The following is a 24,616-nucleotide window of genomic DNA, read 5'->3' on the forward strand; positions in this document are numbered from 1 at the left end:
ATAGACTTAGCTGTCTGTAGAACACACATTGTTAGTATTAATAAATAAATACGGATTTAATACAATTATCAGATTCAACTAGCAAGACTTCTAATGCTTCAATGATTACATTCTAATTTAAGCTAATCAACTCTCGACTCTGCTCTACTGCTTGCCAGGAATTGTAATATTAGCCTAAACCACAGTAATGTCATAACTGAATTTGGCAATAAACTGTTGGTTTAAAGCTATCTGTGGACTCGTCATGCAACATTATTTCTGAATGTAATATGTCAATATGAAGCCAAGGACGTTTTCAACGTAGTAGTCCTTAAGTCTTTCCATTTCTAAGTCATGGCTACCATCTAGTGTTTGGAGGATACAAGTACAATCGTGTGAAATATTTTTTTGCTGGGAAGCTCCATTAAAAAGAATAAGTTATATTACAACAATAAAAGGAAATACTTTGTACAAAGTCATATTAAAAAAAAAAAACATATATATATATATACATATATATATACAGTAGAAAAGGCAGTGAGATAAATACAGAAGCAGTTAGGTACTATAAAAAATATTGCACAGGCATTTTTTTTTTATATTGCACATATTGTATTGATTGAAGTATTGCATGTTTATTGCACTTTTGAGATCACATATTATAGGCATTTTGGAAAAGGTTTTGCAGACATTGCTTGCCTTTTGCCATCAGCCTGCAGATAAAGGGAGGCACTTCCGATGGAGTGAGGTCTGCAAGGGTGCTTTTAATTGTGACGTTATTTCCAAGGAAGGAAGGTTCTTTGAACACAGTTTGAAGATTGATTTGCTAATCCTGGATGAAGTGATCTTGTGTGCTCTTATTTACAAAAGCAGCCAATTTATAAGCATTAAAATGAAATAGCTGTTCCATGTTATAATCATCAGAGCACCAAAACATTTCTGGATTTTGAACAGACATTTAATCTAAAATAGAAGTTCTTAACTCACCATAGTTTGGACAATACAAAAGAAAATGTTATTAATTTTCTACCTCTCATAACTCGCATACTTTGCACAATCTATTGTCCTCCTGGATGTTTTTAAATCATCAATTTTGGTTTAAACAATATATCTTTCAACCATTTTTTTCTAATTGTGTTCATGCTACATGATCAATTATTACTATACATATATATATTGCAGTTCAGCTTCCTCAAAAATAGCATGAGGTTCTGTAGCCCCATGGAGCATTCTGTGATTTAGGCTACTCCAAAGAAAAACTTTCTTATTTATCCTGTGTTCTGACATATTAAGCAAACGATTCCAGTCATCATTTTACATTTTTGGATCATTGAACCAGGAATCCATCCCATAATCACCCTGAAATTTGCAGTGTACAGCAGCAAAGGGGATAGTGCAGAAACAAGAAGCGTCAGTAAAAACAGAAAGCAAGATACAACAACAACAAAAAAGAAAGTAGACAGACATATAAATATGAACAATTTCAATTGAAGGAAATATAAAAAAAATAGGTACAATATAAACATGGGGGAAACCTCAGTACGGTACCTCAGATATAACCATGGTATGTACCGCAGTACCTCAGATAAAACCATGGTACATACCGCGGTCTCTCAGATACATACCATGGTACGTACCGCGATCTCTCAGATATAACCATGGTACGTACCACAGTCTCTTGGATATAACTATGGAACATACCAAGGTACCTCAGATATAACCATGGTACATACCGTGGTACCTCAGATATAACCATGGTACGTACAGCAGTACCTCAGATATAACCATGGTACGTACAACAGTACCTCAGATATAACCATGGTACGTACCGCGGTCTCTCAGACATAACAATGGTACGTACCGCGGTCTCTCAGACATAACAATGGTACATACCGCGGTCTCTTGCATATAACTATGGAACATACCGCGGTACCTCAGATATAACCATGGTACGTACCGCGGTCTCTTGCATATAACTATAGAACATACCGCGGTACCTCAGATATAACCATGGTACGTACCGCGGTCTCTTGGATATAACAATGGTACGTACCGCGGTCTCAGACATAACAATGGTACGTACCGCGGTCTCTTGGATATAACTAAGGAACATACCGCGGTACCTCAGATAACCATGGTACGTACCCTGGTCTCTCAGATATAACCATGGTACGTACCCTGGTCTCTCAGATATAACAATGGTACGTACCGCGGTCTCTCAGATATAACCATGGTACGTACCGCAGTCTCTCAGACATAACCATGGTACGTACCGCGGTCTCTTGCATATAACTACGGAACATACTGCGGTACCTCAGATATAACCATGGTACGTACTGCGGTCTCTTGGATATAACAATGGTACGTACCGCGGTCTCTCAGATATAACTATGGTACGTACCGTGGTCTCTTGGATATAACTATGGTACGTACCGTGGTCTCTTGGATATAACCATGGTACGTACCCTGGTCTCTCAGATATAACAATGGTACGTACCGCGGTCTCTCAGATATAACCATGGTACGTACCCTGGTCTCTCAGATATAACAATGGTACGTACCGCGGTCTCTCAGATATAACCATGGTACGTACCGCAGTCTCTCAGACATAACCATGGTACGTACCGCGGTCTCTTGCATATAACTATGGAACATACCGCGGTACCTCAGATATAACCATGGTACGTACCGCGGTCTCTTGCATATAACTATGGAACATACCGCGGTACCTCAGATATAACCATGGTACGTACCGCGGTCTCTTGGATATAACAATGGTACGTACCGCGGTCTCTCAGACATAACAATGGTACGTACCGCGGTCTCTTGGATATAACTAAGGAACATACCGCGGTACCGCAGTCTCTCAGACATAACAATGGTACGTACCGCGGTCTCTTGCATATAACTACGGAACATACCGCGGTACCTCAGATATAACCATGGTACGTACTGCGGTCTCTTGGATATAACAATGGTACGTACCGCGGTCTCTTGGATATAACAATGGTACGTACTGCGGTCTCTTGGATATAACAATGGTACGTACCGCGGTCTCTTGGATATAACAATGGTACGTACTGCGGTCTCTTGGATATAACAATGGTACGTACCGCGGTCTCTTGGATATAACAATGGTACGTACCGCGGTCTCTTGGATATAACAATGGTACGTACCGCGGTCTCTTGGATATAACAATGGTACGTACCGCGGTCTCTTGGATATAACAATGGTACGTACTGCGGTCTCTTGGATATAACAATGGTACGTACTGCGGTCTCTTGGATATAACAATGGTACGTACCGCGGTCTCTCAGACATAACAATGGTACGTACCGCGGTCTCTCAGACATAACAATGGTACGTACCTTGGTCTCTCAGATATAACTATGGAGGGGAAATATTAAAAATAGGAATAATATATACAATATCATATATATATCATCATTTTATATTATAATAATAATATGGGGAGACATATGCATCATAAATAATAATAATAATAATTAATTTTAAACAAATGAAGTTGAGGTATGATTTAAGAAGTTCTATGGAAAAGTCTTGTCTTGTCTTTTCTTGTCTTTTCTTACCAGCTGGTGGCGGTAAAGCACCATAACGTTGTTTACCAACCTCCATAAAACATCAAGAGGAAGGAAAAGAAGAAGAAGGAGCATTAAATGCCCATTAACCGGGTGATGATCCGTGAGGAGAGAGCCGGTCAATGAGGTTGATCCATGGGATGGAGCAGAGGAGGCTCCGGTGTGCCGGTAGGAGGAGACTGAGTCCTGTCTTCCGTGTTTCCACCACTACTCTCGGTTCACTCGGTTTATGTGCCCTCTCCCTCTTTATTCTCGTCACATAGTGAATATAAGGTAGTAGTACAGCATCCTGCCACCGTCTCTGCTCCTCCACAGCCTCCTCTATTAACACAGAAACCTCCTGGAGTGATTAACCGCCTCCTCCATGCAGCGGAGCTCCGGCTCGCAGCGCACCGGCTCCGGCTCCAGCCATGTCGGCCCGGCACGCAGCGGCGGGCGGCGGTGACAGAGCGGCAGGAGAACCGGCAGGTAGCTGAAAACACTACTAATAAAGATCCAGATTGAGTGTTCAGGTTGTGGTGACTGTGTGTGAGAGGTATAAACCGTTAAACAGGGAAGCTGGTGTGTGTTTGTGTCAGAGTCTCGGTTCACCGGTAACTTCTGGTTCTTCCAGCAGATCAGATCAGATCAGAAGTAGGTCAGTAGATCAGTGGAGCAAACAGCCGTTTATATAACTCTGCTCGACGCGGTTTGTCAGTTTTATTGAGCAGAATATGTCTATATCTCAGCTTGTTGTCGATGATAACGTTAATCACATCTGCAGTTTAACTTCTGTGTAACTTAATGTTCTCTAACGTTCCTCTAAAGCTCTGAAACGTTAGCTTAGCATCGCTAGCACGGCCTGTTTACCGGGTCAACGTTAGATAACGTGATGGAGCAGGCTGTGTTCAGCCTGTGACAGGGTGTCGTTGTGTATATTCATATAGGCCATGACTTTCTGACTGAACTGGTTTTACTGTGCGTCTGTCAGATGTGTCAAACTAGCTTTAATGTGTGGTGCTGTTTAGGCCCAACGGTCCAACGTTAATGGAGCCAGAACGAAGCTCTGCTGGATCAGTTATCAGGGTCTCTGTACATCTTTACATGGTGACCGTTAGTCTCCACCGGTACATGTCAAACACATACATACAGTATACTGTATATAGACACCGTATAACCGTGGTACATACCGGTACCTCAGATAGAACCATGGTACATACCATGGTACCTCAGATAGAACCAAGGTACATACCATGGTACCTCAGATAGAACCAAGGTACGTACCGCTGTACCTGAAATATAACCGTGGTACATACCGGTACCTCAGATAGAACCATGGTACGTACCGCTGTACCTGAAATATAACCATGGTACATACTGCGGTACCTCAGATAGAACCATGGTACATACCATGGTACGTACCGCTGTACCTGAAATATAACCATGGTACATACTGCGGTACCTCAGATAGAACCATGGTACATACCATGGTACGTACCGCTGTACCTGAAATATAACCATGGTACATACCGGTACCTCAGATAGAACCAAGGTACGTACCGCTGTACCTGAAATATAACCATGGTACATACCGGTACCTCAGATAGAACCATGGTACATACCATGGTACCTCAGATAGAACCAAGGTACGTACCGCTGTACCTGAAATATAACCATGGTACATACCGGTACCTCAGATAGAACCATGGTACATACCATGGTACCTCAGATAGAACCATGGTACATACCATGGTACATACCATGGTACCTCAGATAGAACCATGGTACGTACCGCCGTACCTCAAATAGAACCATGGTACATACTGCGGTACCTCAGATAGAACCATGGTACATACCATGGTACCTCAGATAGAACCATGGTACGTACCGCCGTACCTCAAATATAATCATGGTACATACTGCGGTACATCAGATAGAACCATGGTACATACCATGGTACCTCAGATAGAACCATGGTACGTACCGCCGTACCTCAAATATAACCATGGTACATACCGCCGTACCTCAGATAGAACCATGGTACATACTGTGGTGCCTCAGATATAGCCACGGTACATACCTCAGATATAACCATGGTACATTCTGCAGTACCTCAGATATAGCCATGGTACATACCGCGGTACCTCAGATATAACCATGGTACATTCTGCAGTACCTCAGATATAACCATGGTACATTCTGCAGTACCTCAGATATAACCATGGTACATACCGCCGTACCTCAGATATAACCATGGTACATTCTGCAGTACCTCAGATATAACCATGGTACATACCGCGGTACCTCAGATATAGCCATGGTACAATCTGCAGTATAACTAGTCCGCTCCCTTTTCCTGGAATACACTGCAAGCTGAGTTGAAACTGGAAAATCTGATTACTTTTGATGAATTTAAAACATTAATGATAGACCTAGAAGCAGAGTTAATCGGGAACTGTCTGTGTTTCTGAATATTTCCATTTTAACGTTGGCTTCAAACACTTGATTTTAAAGTGTTTTGTATGATATTATGCTATGTATTTATTTTGCATTGTTTTATGTTGTGGCATCTGAAACTTGAATGTATGTTTAAATGCTGCTGTCTTGGCCAGGTCTCTCTTGCAAAAGAGATTCTTAATGTCAATGAGTACTACCTGGTTAAATAAAGGTTAAATAAAAAAAACAACCGTGGTACGTACTACAGTACCTCAGATATAACCATGGTATGTACCGCGGTACCTCAGACATAACAATGATACTTAAGATATAACCATGGTACGTACCGCGGTACCTCTAATCCAGCTGCTCCTGGTCTTTTTATCAGCTGGGAAGAGAGAGAATGAGCGAGACCCGTTGCTGGTGTGAGTACATCCCAGTACGAAGCACACATGCATCGTAACTTCAGAGTTAGAGAGAGAGACGTCATTACGTGACTTTTGGCTGTGTCGTCTTTCTAATTACGTATTTACAGTCTGACACTTCAACAGTTTTACAACCAACTACTACTTTCTTGACTTGCAAAATATGTTTTAAATTGACAAACATCATATGTGTGATTCAGGGCACAATTCAAACGGGATCAAAAAAATATATGTGTCTCGCCGCTGATTATCGTTCATATTTTTCCCAAACTAAGGTCCCATGGTGGTCCATCAAGTCGTCTCTCTCAGAAGGCTTTTCCATAGAACCTGTTTTTCTTTCCCAGACAACCCACTAATCGGTATTAAATTAGCATGCAGTTAACTGTGTGTTACACTAGCATAATGTTTCATAGTGACTTGAGTGTTATTGAATCAAGCTGTTGTGTTTGCAACCATCAAAGATTGTGGACTTACTGGGTGGATCCCAGGTGTGTGTATATATATTATTAACTTACACAGGGTAGCTTATGACCTGTCTGACTGCAGAGTTGACCATTGCTGTATGAATATAAAGAAGAGAAATAAACTATTTATTTGGAGCCTAACGGTGTGCATACCTCCTTTGTGCCCTGCAGTCTTGCACCTGAGTATCTTAAAATAACTTGAAATATAACACGGTAAACCAATCAGCCTTACCGTGTGACAATGTGAGTAAAACACACAGTACAGCTTGTGGGGTTATTCAAGTGCAGCTCATTCATGGATTGCACGAATGAGCAAATTAATGAACACGTGAGAACAGGAGAGAGGGATTATGAGAGTTGGCTGAAGGATGTCCAGTCATCTAGTTGCCATTGCTGTTACTCTGTAATCCAACAGATCTTGACTGGGGGAGCGGGATTAAAAATCAGGTTGTTGCTGATCTGTTAATGGCTATTGGGGTCAAAGGGTCCGTGGAGCAGAGTTGAAAATGGGTGCCATGGATATGAGCCGCTTTTGGTCATTCTCGTGCCGTTCTCTCGAGTTTCTCTCCCACACATACTTCTGAGGCAACGACTAAGTCACAGTCATGGCAGCTTAATATTTTATCAGAATAGATGACAGGCTTCAGAGATGCAGAGAGGGAGGCAGTAGAGCTGCAATGTCTTGTCTGTAGTCTCTATACAACTCCCACCATAACAGTTTGGGCTTTAATAATCCCTGTTAACACGTAGTCGCATCCATTCACATAAAGACATCTTGTGGGCATGCACGTTTCTGTAGCACTGATGGATTGTTTGTAGCCTGGTTGAGATGTAGGGCTGAACGGATTAGTTGATTGATCGGTTAGTCTAAGGCTTCAAGGACTCTAAGACTTTTCATTCATTAGCCATGGAGAGTAAAGTACCCACATGTTCCCATTGCAGCTGAGATGATTAATACTCCTTCAGTAAAATCACCTGCTGTAGTCTTTGGCTGAATGATGCTTAAGTCTCCACATGAGAAAAAGACCCTGGATTAATTGTTTGATATTGTAAACTGGGTACTCATTTTGGCTGCTAACATAGGGTGACCATATTTTGAAACCCCCAAACCGGGACACTTAAGTGTTGATGCACGCGCTTTCACGCGCACGGGCAGGCGCTAATATGCATGCACCATAGGCGTTTTCATCAGGATGGCTAACTTGGCGCACCTGTGGTGCATTTGAGCACAGAGTAGGATCAGAAAGAGGGCGTTATTATATATTATAGGGGGGTGCATTAGAGGATGCACATGACGCACTGACAGTTTGGGAGTCCTGTAGAGAGTTTCCCTCAGAGGAAACATATTGCTGTCTGGGCCTACGTACATTATTTTTCAACTTGTTTCGTCTCAGGCTATTATAATTAAAATTGTGGAGCTCAGACAAAATTTTGGTCAGGATGGAGACACCGTCTGGGTGAAAGACGGAACGGCCGGTCCTGAGGGAGTTATAAGAGGAGCGAAACGCATGTTGATGCGCGGAAGGAACTGTGTAGAATAATTAATCAAAACAACACATTTGATGTGCACATAAGCACGGAGGGTTCTGTGCTTCAAAACTACACTAAATGTAAGCAGCGGATATCTGTTGTGTCCGTGTGTAATTGTGGCTCGACCGCGCGCAACATTGCTCTCTATAGACAGCGGTGCGCTGTGCTGCCTTTCTATATACTTATCTTGTGCGCACAAATTAATTAATGAGTGGGACATGATTAACGTCCATGTAAGTATGAAATTATATAGAATGTAACTTCTGCGGTTAAATAGTGATCGATGTAGTGCTGAAATGATTAGTTGATCAACAGGAAAAATAATCACCAAGAACTTTGATAGTCGATTAATCATTCAAGTAGTCTTTCAATTGAGAATGCTCCAAATTTCTATTTTAAGAATTAATTTTAAATGTGAACATGTTGTGCTTTTCTCTGGGGTTGTGTGTGTGTTAGACCGCTTTTTAAAAAATATATATTTTCTAGGGATGCACCGATACCCCTTTTTTTTAGACCGAGTACAAGTACAAAGTTCCTTACATTTGGGTACTCGCCGATACGAGTACTTCTCTTTCTCTTCTCTGTGCCAAAAGGTTAACGCCACGCTGTCGTAAAGTGGTATCAACATTTCACTTAACACTACTGCTTTAATTGCTGAAACAAGATTTATAGCATTGAATAATACAAGGTAGGAACATATCGATGTGCTCGCAAATTAAATCATGTCCTCACCCCATTTACGACCAGTCGCAGCTCATTGTGTCTTGTGTGTTTCAGAGGATGTGCTGGTTGAGGAAAACCAAAGTGGTTCTGTCTCTTTGCCCAGCCTGATGACTCCGTCCTCAGCTGTTGGCATGTCCTTGAACATGGAGATGCCCCGGAAGCGCAAGGGCAGCGTGGACATCCAGTAAGTAGTGTGATTGCTTTAATTTGGATTACAGAAAATCTCTTAAATCCAGTGACCTAAATTGTTGTAGTTGCTACTGATAGTGATGAATTTTCTTCCCTAGGGATACAAAAGCTGCTTCCATGGATATGGACATGGAAGATATGGAAGATGACCAAAACGGGTACTGTGTGCTGATAAAGGACTTTCAGAGCTGACCTGTTTATTTTGTGCTATTCTGCATTTGCATATTGTTGCTCGGCATAAATACATTTCAAATGTGTGTTTCTCTGCTCTACCAGGTCAGATGGAGAGGACCAACATGTCAAAATTAAATGCTTCAGGTAGGTTATATTTGACTCCACCACATTTATAATACTCCTACGTTCTTGTAATGTCATAAATCCTAAAATGTCCATTGCCATTGTTACATGTCAAATGTATAAGATACGTTTCACGGATGCAGATGGTCTGTAATGCCCAGTTCAGAATACACGATATCAGCCCGATTATAGCCCGACACAGCCGTCATAGGGGATCGGGAACGATAAATGAGCGTCGTGTGCGAAAATTTATCGTTTTATCTCGTGTAGTGTGTCCTAGTACACGACAACCGACGTCGCGTCTGGGGCGCGAGAGTGTGTGTTGTCGGAACAGGGAGCCGACGTGTAATCTGTCATGTGTCGCGGCCAAGTCACAACAAGAACTCTTAATCGTCTTATCTGACATAGTGACAATCGTAACTGTCAAAAATATTTTGTAGTCTGATCCTGGCATAAAGTGAAAGGAGAAAACTCCTTTGAATGTTCTAAATGATTTCTTATTTAATGTCTTTGCAGGGAACCGCACAGCCAAATTGAGAAGAGGAGACGGGACAAAATGAACAATCTCATTGACAAACTATCAGCCATGATCCCTACTTGTAACCCCATGTCCCGTAAACTGGACAAACTCACTGTGCTCAGAATGGCCGTGCAGCACCTCAAATCTCTCAAAGGTACCATGTTAAAAATTACCCACCCTGACTTTGCCATCACTGATTAAGCATGCACTTGATTTACTAGCTTGTCACGTAGGAGGCTAAATAACGCTCCAAACTCCAAAACTGTCATGGTCATTTTCAAAGGGGTCCCTTGACCTCTGACTTCCAGATATGTGAATGTAAATGGGTTCTATGGGTACCCACGAGTCTCCCCTTTACAGACATGCCCACTTTATGATAATCACATGCGGTTTGGGGAAAGTCATAGTCAAGTCAGCACACTGACACACTGACAGCTGTTGTTGCCTGTTGGGCTTGAGTTATGATTTGAACATATTTTTTAGCAATTTTATCATGTTCCCAGATCTCAACAGTCAACGTTACCGATAGAGTTGATGGCCTAAAACTCTGACAATGATATCCAGGTTGTAATAAACTTTAACCTAATGTCTAAATGTTATATAGTAGTCTCATATCGGACCAGCTGTGTAACATTTTTGTCTGTTTTCAGGTTCATCAAGTTCTTTTTCTGAAGCCAACTACAAACCATCGTTCCTTCCCGACGAGGAGCTCAAACACCTTGTCCTCAAGGTAAACATATTCCTGACAAAGGCAACTGAAACTATGATGGAATACCTGTTTATGTTTTAAGATAAGATTTGTACTTCATTAGTTAAACGTTTCATTTAAAAGTCACCAACAGGCTATAATGTTGTAGTGACAATGCCCCAGCTTTACTGTGGGTTCTGTTCATCTGATACGAACAATAGTTAGATAAAGAGATCATCAAAACTCCCAACATGCATTGAATGTTCAGTTTTAATCGCTGTGTAGACTGTTCTCCGTCTATAACTGATGCACATTATAATTTAAATGCTTCTGTTTAGTTTAAAAACTATATTAAAGGTGCTAAATTCAATATCCAGAGCATTAATTTAACATCAACAACTATTAGCTATGTAACGATATAGAGTGGTAATGTCTACCTGAGCAGAGAATGAAGTCGCTCTCCCTCTGTGTGTGTTGTAATCTGAGCTTCTCTGTGCTTTGTTGACGTGGCCGGGCTGGCCACACATGCTTTTAATACATGTTCGTGCATGTGAGCGTGCCCCACTCGCTAGCTCACGGCCGCTGTTATACACAACTCTCATATGGCGGTTACAGCTGATAACGCAGTCCCGACTGACGCCGCCATCACGGAAGCGTAGCAACCACCCTCCAGCTCAGCCGTCGCCATGTTGAGCCGTGAGGAGGCAATAGAAATGCTCCAAATATCGAATTTAGCACCTTTAAATACAATAAAATATAGAAATAGAATATAGAAATCTACTCAATGGCCTCTTGCTTTTGTCTTTACCATGTCGTTTCATTGCATCCCCTTATCCCCCCCCCATGTTTCTTTGTTGTGCAGGCTGCAGATGGGTTCCTGTTTGTAGTTGGCTGTGATCGTGGGAAAATAGTTTTTGTCTCAGAGTCCGTCACGAAGATATTAAATTATAGTCGGGTAACGCTTTTACATTTGTTTCTGTATCTGCAGCATCTTTGTTCATGTGAAACCCCGGACACACCAGATGGGTTGCATTGTCTTGGCACGACTGTTAATGGGCTTATTATTGTAAACTAAAACTGAAACTAAAACGAAAATTAGCAGTGAAAAATTTTGTCGGAAACTGAAACTAAATAAAAACGACATCTTTTAAGAAAAGTTAACACTGAAACTTTATCGCCTGTTTAAAAAACAAATAAAAAATAAAATAACATAAATTCATTTTCAGTTTTAGTTTTTTAGCTATAATATATCAGTACCGATAAAAGGAGACAGCATGAATTTTCATCGAATTTGTGACATTAAACGGACAGCAGAATCAGATAAAAAAGAACACAATTTAAATATTGTAGTAGATGAAATGTCATTTAAGCTATTCAGCTCAGGCCTAATCAAATTATGGCCATTGCTACACAGTTCTCCAAACCATGTATTCTGTAGGTAAATATAGCTACATACTTCTGAGGCATTATACCTGGCCCTTACAAAAACAAACTAAAACTTAATATGTATATAAATGCTAAAACTAAACCTTTCTGAAAAACTAAACTGAAATCAAATTAAAATTTCCGTTGAAATGCACTAAAACGGAGCGTTTCAGACCGAGGGTGAATACAGGTATATTCAGACAGACAGTATGAGGAAAATAAAGTGTTTTTTGAACATTACAGCATGTAAACATGTTCTAGTAGAAACACAAAATACAAGTATTAACCTGAAAATGAGCACAACATGGGACCTTTAAAGTTACCAGCTGTAGCTTTAATGTGCTCCATCTCTGCTCCGCGCGGTATCTGGTGTGCTCCGGGGTCAGCAGGCCACAATCAATACACTCATATTGTTTTCCTGTCAGCAGGAATCCTTAGATGCAGAATATCTTTTTATTTAATGTCAGTTTGATCAAGTGTTTGTTCTTCCTACAGGCAGAGCTGATTGGACAGAGCCTGTTTGATTACATACACCCAAAGGACATGGGAAAAGTGAAGGAGCAGCTGTCGGCTTCTGAATTATACCCACGTGAACGACTCATAGATGCTAAAAGTAAAGCACTTATTTGTGTGTGTGTGTGTGTGTGTGTGTGTGTGTGTGTGTGTGTGTGTGTGTGAGAGATGCACCGGTAACGGGTCCGATACTGTGCTCATGTACTCATACTGGCAAAACAGCACCAATACCACTTTACGGCAGCGTGACGTTAACCTCCTGTCAACATCTTTCGGGTCCTATTGCACATGTGAGAGTGAGAAGTTTTTGCTTGTTCTGTGTTTGTATGTTTTTGTATTTTGACATAATATGCTATGGTCCAGCCACAGGCATAACCACATCTATACTCTGTGAATAGTATTACCTGAACCTAGGTCCTGTGTTGTGTGTTGGGTTGTGTCTTGAATATGATGTTGTGATCATTGTTGGTAAAGATTGTAATGTGATTGTGAACTGAAATGTAGCCCAACAGTTCAAAGTGATTTAAGTGGACTCCAGGAAGAATAGCTGGGCTTCAGCCACAGCCAATGGAGATCTGAATAAAGGATATAGAGAGAGAGAGAGAGAGAGAGAGGGCACATTTAACACTCCTGTCGTGTCTCCAGCCGGTCTGCAGGTCCAGGCTGACCTCCCAGTCGGCGCTGCGCGGCTGTGTTCAGGCGCCCGCCGCTCATTCTTCTGCCGCATGAAGTACAACAAGATTTCTGTCAAGGTGGAGGAGAAGGAATTCCAAGCCAGCACTTCCAAAAAGAAAGGTGAGGAAATGATCCAGTGGCTTATTCAGCAGATAACGTCTGTACATTCAGGGTTTGAATCTATTTGGTTTCATGTATAACAGCTAATATATTTATCAGGTAGACTTCTATTCACGACGTGAAGCAAAGATACCGTGTGAAGTGAAAAGGTCAATTTAAAGCTGAAGGAGGCGAGATTTGAGCAAATATGATTTAAAAACAGTTATTTTTATAAAACGTTGCTATATCCTGACAGTAGTACATGAAACAGGTAACCTGAAAGAAATCATGTTCCTAGGATCGTAGGAAGTGCCCCCCCCCCTTTACTTGACGCCCCTGCTCCGATGATGCGTCGCGGCTGGTGGTGTGATCCCATCACAAGATGATCTCTTAGTTTAGTTTCTATTTGATGTTTATGTATTGTGTATGTTGTGGTTTGTGCCTACAGAGTCGCAGAAGTTCTGCACGGTCCACTGTACGGGCTACATGCGCAGCTGGCCCAGCAGCCAGCTGGGAGCGGAGGGGGAGGGCGAGGCGGACAAGCAGGACGGCTCCCACTTCAGCTGCCTGGTGGCGATGGGACGCATCCACTCCAGCTCATCTCCACAGGTTAATGGAGAAGTCCGAGTTAAACCCACAGAGTTCATCACACGCTGTGCCATGGATGGCAAATTCACCTTTGTTGATCAAAGGTAGAAGTGAATTTCAATTAGGGGGTGGTAGAGGGTTATAATATTTCAAATATTTCATTTCTAACATCTTTGATCAATAGAAACGACTGTTGATGTCGACGTGCATACAGCTTTCTAAATAATACAGTAGCTGGTTAAAAGTAATTCATGCTAGCGTGATACACCTGTATGCTCTTTTAACACTTCACTTTTTCCTTTTCTTCTGCAGAGCGACGACCATTCTTGGTTATCTTCCCCAGGAACTGCTCGGGACGTCGTGCTACGAGTACTTCCATCAAGACGACTTACCGCATTTAGCTGACAGACATCGAAAAGGCAAATAACACTTTTCAGCCTCATTCTGTTTTAATCTTTCTTCTTCTAGGGCTGTGAATCAATTAAAAGATTTAATCACAGTTAAACGCATGGTTGTTTATAGGGATACACCGATACCGGTATCGGGTATCGGGTCCGATACTGTGCTCATGTACTCGTACTCGCAAAACGGCTCCGATACAATGGCACCGATACCACTTTACAGCAGCACGACGTTAACCTCTCGCCACCATCTTTCAGGTCGTCACGCTCCACCTCCCCCGACGGTGCGGGCGAGACGGGCCGGTGGTGCGCCCGACCCCAGCACACACCGGCCCTCACTTTCATTGCGCCACAGGGTTTTGCTTGCACCCTTTGACTCGCGTGTGCGTTAGACTCCTTGGTCCGTGTTTCAAGACGGGTCGGGTGGTTGCCGACAACGTCGCAAACCCCTGGCGCCATTTTACGTGGGCTTTGACGGCCCTACTTTCTTCTAATTGTCTTGGATCCTTTTAATGTCTGCGAAGATGATACCTACGTTCCTCAATTATGTCAGCCGATTTGGATCAAATGTTAATTAGTATTCTCTCCTTTTGCAGCTCCTCTAACTCATCCTCTCTCTGTTTTTCTTCCCCAGTGCTGCGGAGTAAAGACAAAATAGAGACAAACTGCTATAAGTTCAAAACAAAATACGGTTCTTTTGTGACTCTGCAGAGTCAGTGGTTTAGTTTTGTAAATCCCTGGACCAAAGAAGTAGAATACATCGTGTCAAGTAACACAGTTATATCGTGAGTATATCCTTCAGTCCCTTTTGTCATTACCTAAATATTTAGCATCTGAGACAGATGCGCAGTATATTAATCAGAGCTTCACCTCTCATCCCACGACAACAAGGTGTGATCACAGTCGAACCAGTCGGTCGGGAAACAAGTCTGTAATGTCGTGCAATTCCAGGACTTCTGAAGGTCAGACAGTACAGATCTCTGATGATCTCTTGTGATACCACAGCACACTGTAAAGCACACGTCTGTTCATTTGGCTCGTAACGTTTTTTTTCTTCTGTTAGACGATGGCAAGAAGTCCCTCCCGGTTATACCAGGCATCTCCACCTCACCCGGAGCTATGATTTACGCTGGAAGCATCGGGACCCAGATCGCCAACGAGCTGCTGGATTTCAACAGGTGTGACCTCACAGCAGAGCAAGTCCTCTTTACTTTCTGTCATAGTGATGGAGAGATAAGTAAATCTGATAGTCAAGTACAAAGAGTCTTTTTTTTTTATTTGCTCCAGTTGCTGACGATGTTTTTAAGTTGATCTGTGTCTGTGTTGCTTTAGGATGAACTCATCACCTTCCAGTGGCAGCGTCAGCCCGTTCAGTGTACCACAAGAGAAGTGTCCACAAACTCACAATCAAATCAGCAACAATGTGAGTCAGAGTACATGCATATCTTCCATCATTAACCATATACTCTATGCTTACAGGTGTGTAGTGTCCATGGGGATGTAGGCCTACATTAGAGTATACGTTTTAACGTGCTACTTGGTGGAAATCCTCACATGAAGTTCAGTCAAACCAGCAGAATCTGTTTTTATTCGCCAAGTACATACTGTACATACAAGGAATGTGACTCCGGTTTTATGCATCTCTCTCAGCATACTCTTTATACATACTATATAAAATGTATAATTTGTATATATATATAATTTATATACATACATGTATGTATAATTTATATCTACAAGTTGAAATGAATAATTGAAAATTATTGTTTTTGTCCCAATATTGGCCAAGTGCAACAAAAATAACTGTCACTTCCTGAATAAGGTGTGGCTGTAGGCATTATGTATTGAGGTATTGGTCCGTCCGTCCGGTCCATTCTCGTGAACGCGATATCTCAGGAACCCCTTAACGATCAATTGCCTTAATTTCTTAAAGGATGAACTCTCTGTAACTTCACAAAACACATTTTTGGCCATAACTCAAGAATATATATATATATTTTATATTATAAAAAAATAAATAAATGATAAAGTGATGACATTTTGGACGGACACGGATGTAAACTGCAACTTGACTGCTTGGTGGAGGCGTACAACCACAAGGCAATAATTCTAGTTTTTAGTTTTAATAAAACCATGCAGAAGATGTTTGCAAATATATGGGAGCAGAAAAAAACATGTTTCAGACGGGCATGTTGACTAAAGAAGCTCAGACTGGTTCGTTTAAACGTCTCACAGTAATAACGGCAAAATATTTTCTTAGAAGTAAAACAACCATAAAGTGATGCAATCAACGCTGGATGTACTCATGACTAAACTCCTGCCATGTTGCTGCTCGGGCTGTAATTTATATAATTTCCTCCTCTTTCCTTTCCTCTCTGAAGGTGCCAAACGGAGAGGCAACAGACATGGAGATTCCAGGAAAGTCCAGCTCAGAGGACGAGCCCCAGGGAGCTGCTTTCTCAGGAGCAGAGTCACTCATGGGTATTCTCTCTGATCCTGTTCATAAGCTTATTTATAGATTATAATATACAGGATCATATTTAATTATCTCCTCTTATTAATCCGGTATTCTTTCTCACCTCAGGGGAGAACTCCCAGCTGGATCTGGACAGCGTGGTTGGACCGGGCCTTAGTAGTCTGAGCAATGATGAAGCAGCCATGGCGGTGATCATGAGCCTCCTGGAGACGGACACTAACTTGGGCGACGCCGTGGACTTTGAAGATATGCACTGGTCTTTATAGGATCTAGAGATGCCGAAGCACTCTGAAAGACACTCGGACCATCATTTTTGTGATGAGAACTGCTTGAATGCTTCCTCTAAGACAGCATTCCCTTTTCTCAAAGGACCTTTTATTTATTTATTAGTTACCTTTTTCCATATAAGCTGTGTAGTCTTCGTGTGGCTGCTCTAACGGGGAGCGGGATCGACGACTAAAAAGGGACGCCTCGCTGTCAGAAGGAGGATGTGCCTCTAAAGCCTTACGGCGGTCTGCTCGCCCTGAACCGCTGTTCTTCACTGCTTTCCTTCACATCGACCGTCATCCTCCGTTTTACTGAAGAGGCCTCACAAGGTTGAAGAATCCGTGATGACGGTGATGTGATGTACATCATGATGATGGCTCTGGATTCTCTCCTCCACCCAACAAAGGTTGGGAGTGACGATGCAAAAAAAAATTGCACTGAATCGATTTCATGTTGGGTTTTTTTATATAAAAGGTTGTAATTTGATAAGGTACTGTATGTTTGATTAAAATGTGAGGAAGACACCTTGACAACCTGGCCCGTCTCTGTGACCCCCCCTCAGGATCCAAGCCGTCGGTAGCCGGCGTGCACCGCGGCAGAACCACACTTCCATAACCTCTAACTTTCAGTGACCTCACGGAGTGCCGCTCAGAGATTCTCTCGTCGGCATCTGAACATTTTTCCTTGGAAACAGTCCAGCTAACCTCTTCTCTTGTACACTGACTTGAATATATATTCTGTATATGATGTGACACCATGTCTTCAAGCCATATCTGTCTTAAAGGGATAGTTCGCATAGGAAGGATATTTTTCATTGTTTTTGTTTTTTGTATGTCCACTCCTATAGACTAGGGATGTCACGAGAACCGATACTTCAGTACCAAGTTGATGCCAAAATTCTAAAAACATGACGGTACTCGTTTTCCACAGTACCAACGGTGCCGTACGATGCCTGTAATCAGGGTCCCAAATTAACAAGCGCCAAAAGCAGGTGGATATGGACAACGTTTGGCGAGTAACTCTCTGTCCTCTGCTCTCTGTGTGTCAGTTTGACACACAGAGAGCAACAGCGTCGAGATGTTGGGTTTGTTTACTTTTTCAGAGATCCTTTATTGATTTGTTCACTCACTCGTGAGGGGAAAAACTGAACTGAAAAACTGATTTTAAAATAACACGTAAAATTACTACTTTATAAACTTTATGACTTTATTCTCGTAATATTATGACTTTATTCTCTAAATCTCAGATTTATTTTTCTTTTCCTCAATGTGGCCCTAATACTCCGTCGTACCATAGACCTACAACAATGATAAATAAAAAATGAAAATGTAAACAAAGAACAGTTATTCATTTCCATTTCTATAAATCCACAGGGAGCCACTGGAGGGGCTAAAGAGACGCAGGTTATTAATACCCATATTGTAAAAAAGTAAGATTTTCATGTCTTTTATATAAAAGACATGAAAATCTTACTTTTTTACAATATGGGACCTTTAAGGGATTATGCTGTGCAGAGCTATCATTCCATAAATTCTGGAATTTAAGGTGTGATCCTTTAACTCTCCGTGTAATCGTCACTCCCGTAACATGCATGAATCAAAAAGACTATTTGGTGAGAACTTGAATGAGTTATATGGATCCGATTTACCTCATGTAGAGTTTTGTATTGCTCATGTTTACAATTCTTTGATTTTACTAACAAAACATTGACAGCCATTAAGTTGTGATTTATATCAGTAGCTATATCACTGCTGAGAATCATGTGGCAGTCAGTTGGCCATAAGGGTTAATATAAGGTCAAATAATACGGACATTATTGTAATTATTATTGTACTGGCTTGTTTAAAAAAAATGTTAGCACTTTGGTACACTTCACCTGTTAGGAAACATTGGTTTTGGGCTTATTGATACCCTTTTGACTGCATGTTATTCATTCATATTGGTGTCTCGGGCCACGATCGTATGAGGACTGTTGAGGCTTTTCCAATTTTCTCTGTAATGCTTGAATCATACGAGGAGCAGCTGGACTCATCGGAGCCTCCCGCTCGTGTCCGTAGTGCCTTTGGACCGGTCTGCTCGGACACTCGATAAACCTGAGCTGCTTCTGGAGACCGCCTCCCACCTGGCGACCTCCTGCAGACTGAAAGGAGGGCTAAAATCTATCATCGGACTGACTTGACGCATACTGTGCACATCATGAACGGAGCGGCAGCTCGTTCACAAATAAAACAGGAATTGTACATGTTGGCTTCAGCACTCACTCACTACCTACCTGACCCAGAGGTCGGCGACCTTTACTGTCAAAAAAAATAAGTAATCTGTCTGGAGCCACAAAACATGTGATCATTGTGATGAAGGTAACACAGTTTATAGTCTAAGTATATAGTATATAAGTCTAATGCAGTGAGGGCCAAAGAGACTGGAACTACGGAGTATTAGGGCCACATTGAGGGAAAAAACATCTGAGATTTACAGAATAAAGTCATAACTTTACGAGAAAAAAGTCATAACTTTAGGAGAAAAAAAGTCGTACTATTACGAGAATAAAGTCGTAATATTACAAAAAAAGTTGTAATATGAGAATAAAGTTAGAACTTAAAGAGAGAAAAAAATAACGTAAAATTGCTACTTTATAAACTTCTGACTTTATTCTCATAATATTACGACTTTTTCTTGTAAAAGTATATTACAACTTTATTCTCTAAATCTCAGATTAATTTTTTTCCTCAATGTGGCCCTAATACTCCGTCGTACCATAGACCTACAACAATGATAAATGAAAATGTAAACAAAGAACAGTTATTCATTTCCATTTTTAAAACTCCACAGGGAGCCTCTGGAGAGGAGCTGAAGAGACGCAGGTTGCAGACACCTGATCTAACCTAACGAGCAGAGCTACGCAGCCAGAGATGCAGGCTGTTCTTTTTTAAACTCCATTTTATATAATTATTTGTTCCTCTTGTTCAATCATTGCTCAGTTGTGGCTCCCCAGAAAGCTAAAACTTTGCTTCCACTTCAGCTCATTCTGGAGGTGACTGAGTGATAAATCTTGCTGAGGGGTCACATATTTTGCTTCTGTCTCCGTTTGTAATAAAACAGCTTTTGTAAGATAGGGAATGTTATGTTTTGTTTTTACGCCCTGCTTTGTGACATGCTGCTTTTGTATCATTTATTGTTAGCTTTAGAAGTTTGTTGCATCATTAGACTTGGAAAGTTAAGACAGACTGGTGACACACAGGAGGAAGGACATTAACTCTATATATTGGGCTGTGGGCGGCCTGTTACTGCCGCCGTTCTACCACTTCCTGCCACTTTATATGTTCATTATTGTTTGTTTGTTTGTGTTTTGGGCCCCAGAGGAAGAACTTACTGTATTTGTGTATTGCTGCTACTATCGACATGACACGTCTGGGCTGTTCTTGTTGTCATGATGTTAATAAATATTAGTTTACTAAACCCTCAACGAGAGCTTTGGGCATATTTTCAGATATCTATATTTGGATTGAATAGTGTTATGTGCAGTTGTAAGTTTTTGTTTTTTTCGCAGAGAGTATAAAACAGCAGGAGAACGGAGGAGAAGTTGCCCAGTGCCGATCTGCACGATCTCCGAGAATGTGTGTTCCGTGGTTGACGGGTGTGCTTTAAACTTTGTAATGTTCAAGGTTGTATTGTTCGCTGTCTCTGTGGAGCAGTAGCTTTAAGTTGAGTGTTTTATTATTGGTTACTTCCATATCTTTTTAGTTGTGTACTTACCTCCCGCTTTCGGTTAGAGAGCAGTTTTCATTTGGTGTTTGTACTTTTTTTTTATCATATTTTTTGATAATAAATTGAATGATTATTTTTCACACAATCTTGTTGCCAGGCCTCTCATTTCCGGGTTTACAAATTTATTTTTGTTACTCCCTCCATCCCCTGGACCTTAAACGGAGGGGATCGTAACAAATGGGGGGCTCGTCCGGGAAAGACAACAGACTTTGTGAATAACCACATGGAATTCAAAACATTTCATCAAGCTCTCGCCACTTTTCATTCCACAGTGACGCAGATTGAGATGCACTTACAACCTTCCTTTTTGTCCCCCCGTCATCTGAGGAGATTAACTTTGAGTAATTTGTGAAATGTGATAAGGTAGTGGCTGGTGCAATTAAGAAAGCATGGCATAAGCTGGGATTTGCTGTGTTATATATAAAGTCGGTGGTGAATGCAGAGCTGCTGCTCCTTCACAGAATGGGCCAGGCTGCGACCCTGCCTCGTAGGAGAGGCGGCTCTTATGTGACTGAGCTGTACGAATGGTTCAGGTAAGACTTTCATTTGGCTTTTGACATTTTCCACAGAGAAGCTGTTAATTAATTCCATGCTCTGTGAGTATTCAGGTAGAGCAGGGGTTACGACTTTTTTTTCTCGTAAAGTTATGACTTTATTCTTGTAATATTACGACTTTTATTTCTCGTCAAGTTATGACTTTATTCTCGTAATATTACGACTTTTTTCTCATAAAGTTTTGAGTTTATTCTCATAATATTACCACTTTTTTTTCTCGTGAAGTTATGACACTATTCTCGTAATATTACCACTTTTTTTCTCGTAAAGTTATGACATTATTCTTGTAATATTACGACTTTCTTTTCTCGTCAAGTTATGACTTTATTCTCGTAATATTACGACTTTTTTCTCGTAAAGTTATGAGTTTATTCTCGTAATATTACGACTTATTTTTCTTGTGAAGTTATGACTTTAGTCTCGTAATATGACTTTATTCTGGAAATCTCAGATTTTTTTCTTGTCAGTAGAAGCCAAGTATACTTAAGTATACTAAGTATATCTCTGATAAATACATAAAAAGTAAACTGAAAGTATATTCTCTTAATTTAAGTTGAAAAGAAGTATACTAGTAGCACACTTCATTTTGGTAAGGGATGTCCGTGGGCTCAGTAGTATGAACAATAGTGTCTCTCGTCCCTCTTTATTTCACACTGCTGATTAGCTTCACTTCACCATGTTGTAGTGAAGTGGTTCAAAATCATTTGGCCTAATTATCTTAGCAGTCAGGTCTCAGCATGTAAACAAGCTTTCAAACACGTGTAATCTCCACGGAGAGGGGATTGTCTGACCTTAATTCTCTTAATTTAAAGGACACGTTTCTGCTGCTACAGCTCTGACCTTTTACCCAAACCTGCCTCTGTGTTCTCTGCTGCATTACAACAACTCGCACTGTTATTCTCTCTTTATTAAACACAAGTGGTATTTGTCTTTTTTTCTTTTTGGGATAGAAAGTTCATTAATGAATGTCCAAGTGGGCTGATCACTCTTCATGAGTTTCAAAGGCATTTCTGCGATGGAACAGTTGGCAGTGAGTCAGCCGAGTACGCACAACAGATATTCCGCACATTGGACAACAACGGGGTAAGAAAACTGCTCTGAAGGACTTTATATACGACTAAATACACTGTATATGTAATAATACACTGTATATGTCCTGGGTCTGGAGCAGGGGTCAGCAACCTTTACTATCAAAAGAGACATTTTAGACAAAAAAATAAAAATAAAAATCTGTCTGGAGCCACAAAACATGTGATCACTGTGATGAAGGTAACAGTTTATAGTCTAAGTATATAGTATATAAGTCTAATGCATTAAGGGCCAAAGAGACAATGTACTACGGAGTATAAGGACCACACTGAGGGAAAAAACATCTGAGATTTACATAATAAAGTCGTAATATTACAAGAATAAAGTCATAACTTTACGAGAAAAAAACTCATAATATTACGAGAATAAAGTCATAACTTTACGAGAAAAAAAGAAAATAACATAAAATTACTACTTTATAAACCTATGACTCTATTCTTGTAATATTATGTGTTTATTCTCTAAATCTCAGATTTATTATTTTTCCTCAATGTGGCCCTAATACTCCGTCGTACCGTCGTACCATAGACCTACAACAATGATAGATAAAAATTAAAATGTAAACAAAGAACAGTTATTCATTTCCACTGGAGAGGAGCTGAAGAGACGCAGGTTGCTGACCTCTGTTCTGGTCTGGAGGGAATACTTTTACTACAACAGGACAATGATAAATGCTGAATCATAATAAGTTACAACAACCAAAGATGTTGTGTTCAGGACGGGGTGGTGGATTTCAGGGAGTACGTCATGGCCATCAGCATGCTCATTGAAGGGTCAGCTGTGGAGAAGCTGCGGTGGTCCTTTAAGCTCTACGACAAAGATAGAGACGGATCCATTACGAGGGAGGAGATGCTGGAGATCATGCAGGTACACAAACTCTGTCTCCTCATCATGAGATGATGCCACAGATAAAGATGGTGTGTGTGTTTCCTTCTGTTCACAGGCTGTGTATAAGATGAATGTAGCAGCTGCTCTAACAGAACCCAACCCACTCACAGCTGAAGAATGTACCAACGGGATATTTGTGCGACTAGATAAAGACAATAACGGTGAGGAAATGATCTCCCCTTTCTGCCATAAATCATGTGGTAGCTCACCCTCATAGGGACTTTTCTGTATACTTGTCAGTATGAGCCGGATATCTTTGTCTGTGATCGCTGTCTGTCCTTGTTGTGACTGCAGCCATCATCAGTCTGGAGGAGTTCATCGAGGGAGCGCTGGATGATGATTGGATCAGGAAGATGCTGGAATGTGACCCGACCACTGTGGAGGTGGAGAGGCCCCCGAGGAGGGACGCCGCTTTGGGGGCACACGGTTGACCTGCAGCGGGGTATTCCATTCACCGGGAGCGGTCGACGGTTGGACATAAATTTTCCAGGAATCGTTCCGTTCCCCTTTAATTGTTTTATTAAGTTGTCACAATATGAAAAGCATTCATTCTTGCCTTGTTGTATTTTGGATCAATGCTTTGTTTTGTTCTTTAGTTGGTGTTTTATTTGCTGCATCTCATTTCTGTTTTTCTCCTTATAAAATAAATCATGGCGATCACGAGACAATGATGTTGTCATTCTTAAATTAAATTATTGAATATCCATTCTGCACTAGTGGCCAGATTATCTTGCACCATGCGAAAGACCCTAAATCAGTTTTAAAGCTTCAGTAGGCAACAATTCTTTGGCATCATTGCGCAAAAACTCCCATAATAACCTTTCAGCATATTGTAATTGAAGTGATCTGAGAGAAAACTAGACTTCTGCTCCTCCTCATGGCTCTGTTTTCAGGCTTTAGAACATCTAGCCCGTGACGGGAGACTTTGACCAATCACAGGTCATTTCAGAGAGAGAGAGCGTTCCTATTGGCTGAGCTCCGCCTGGTGGGCGGTCAACACATGGCTGCCGGGTCACAAACTTTCTAATTTTCCAGCTAAACCGTG

The 24,616-nt window shown here is 41.2% G+C and overlaps 2 protein-coding genes across 3 annotated transcripts; both read left to right on the forward strand.

The window, feature by feature from the left end:
- The first annotated feature begins 3,627 nt into the window (after window positions 1-3,627).
- On the forward strand, window positions 3,628-20,737 carry bmal2 (basic helix-loop-helix ARNT like 2). Of its 2 annotated transcripts, XM_074634218.1 has the most exons (18): window positions 3,634-3,747; window positions 3,843-4,047; window positions 9,191-9,320; window positions 9,424-9,483; window positions 9,602-9,643; window positions 10,139-10,296; window positions 10,793-10,872; window positions 11,693-11,785; window positions 12,751-12,868; window positions 13,414-13,563; window positions 13,991-14,234; window positions 14,443-14,549; window positions 15,166-15,316; window positions 15,423-15,493; window positions 15,595-15,709; window positions 15,864-15,954; window positions 16,913-17,012; window positions 17,116-20,737. In XM_074634218.1, exons 2-18 carry the CDS (start codon window positions 3,990-3,992, stop codon window positions 17,271-17,273), a joined length of 1,926 nt encoding a protein of 641 aa, XP_074490319.1. In that variant the 5' UTR covers window positions 3,634-3,747; window positions 3,843-3,989; the 3' UTR covers window positions 17,274-20,737. The 2 variants fall into 2 exon arrangements, with proteins under 2 accessions (XP_074490318.1, XP_074490319.1); XM_074634217.1 differs by having other exon boundaries at window positions 3,628-4,047.
- A 132-nt stretch (window positions 20,738-20,869) lies between these two features.
- Window positions 20,870-24,228, forward strand: LOC141767012 (guanylyl cyclase inhibitory protein). Its single transcript, XM_074634281.1, has 5 exons — window positions 20,870-21,572; window positions 22,545-22,677; window positions 23,401-23,550; window positions 23,627-23,732; window positions 23,866-24,228. Exons 1-5 carry the CDS (start codon window positions 21,502-21,504, stop codon window positions 24,000-24,002), a joined length of 597 nt encoding a protein of 198 aa, XP_074490382.1. The 5' UTR covers window positions 20,870-21,501; the 3' UTR covers window positions 24,003-24,228.
- Window positions 24,229-24,616: the final 388 nt, after the last annotated feature.

This window comes from Sebastes fasciatus, chromosome 4 (genome assembly GCF_043250625.1).
Source record: "Sebastes fasciatus isolate fSebFas1 chromosome 4, fSebFas1.pri, whole genome shotgun sequence".
NCBI lineage: Eukaryota > Metazoa > Chordata > Actinopteri > Perciformes > Sebastidae > Sebastes > Sebastes fasciatus.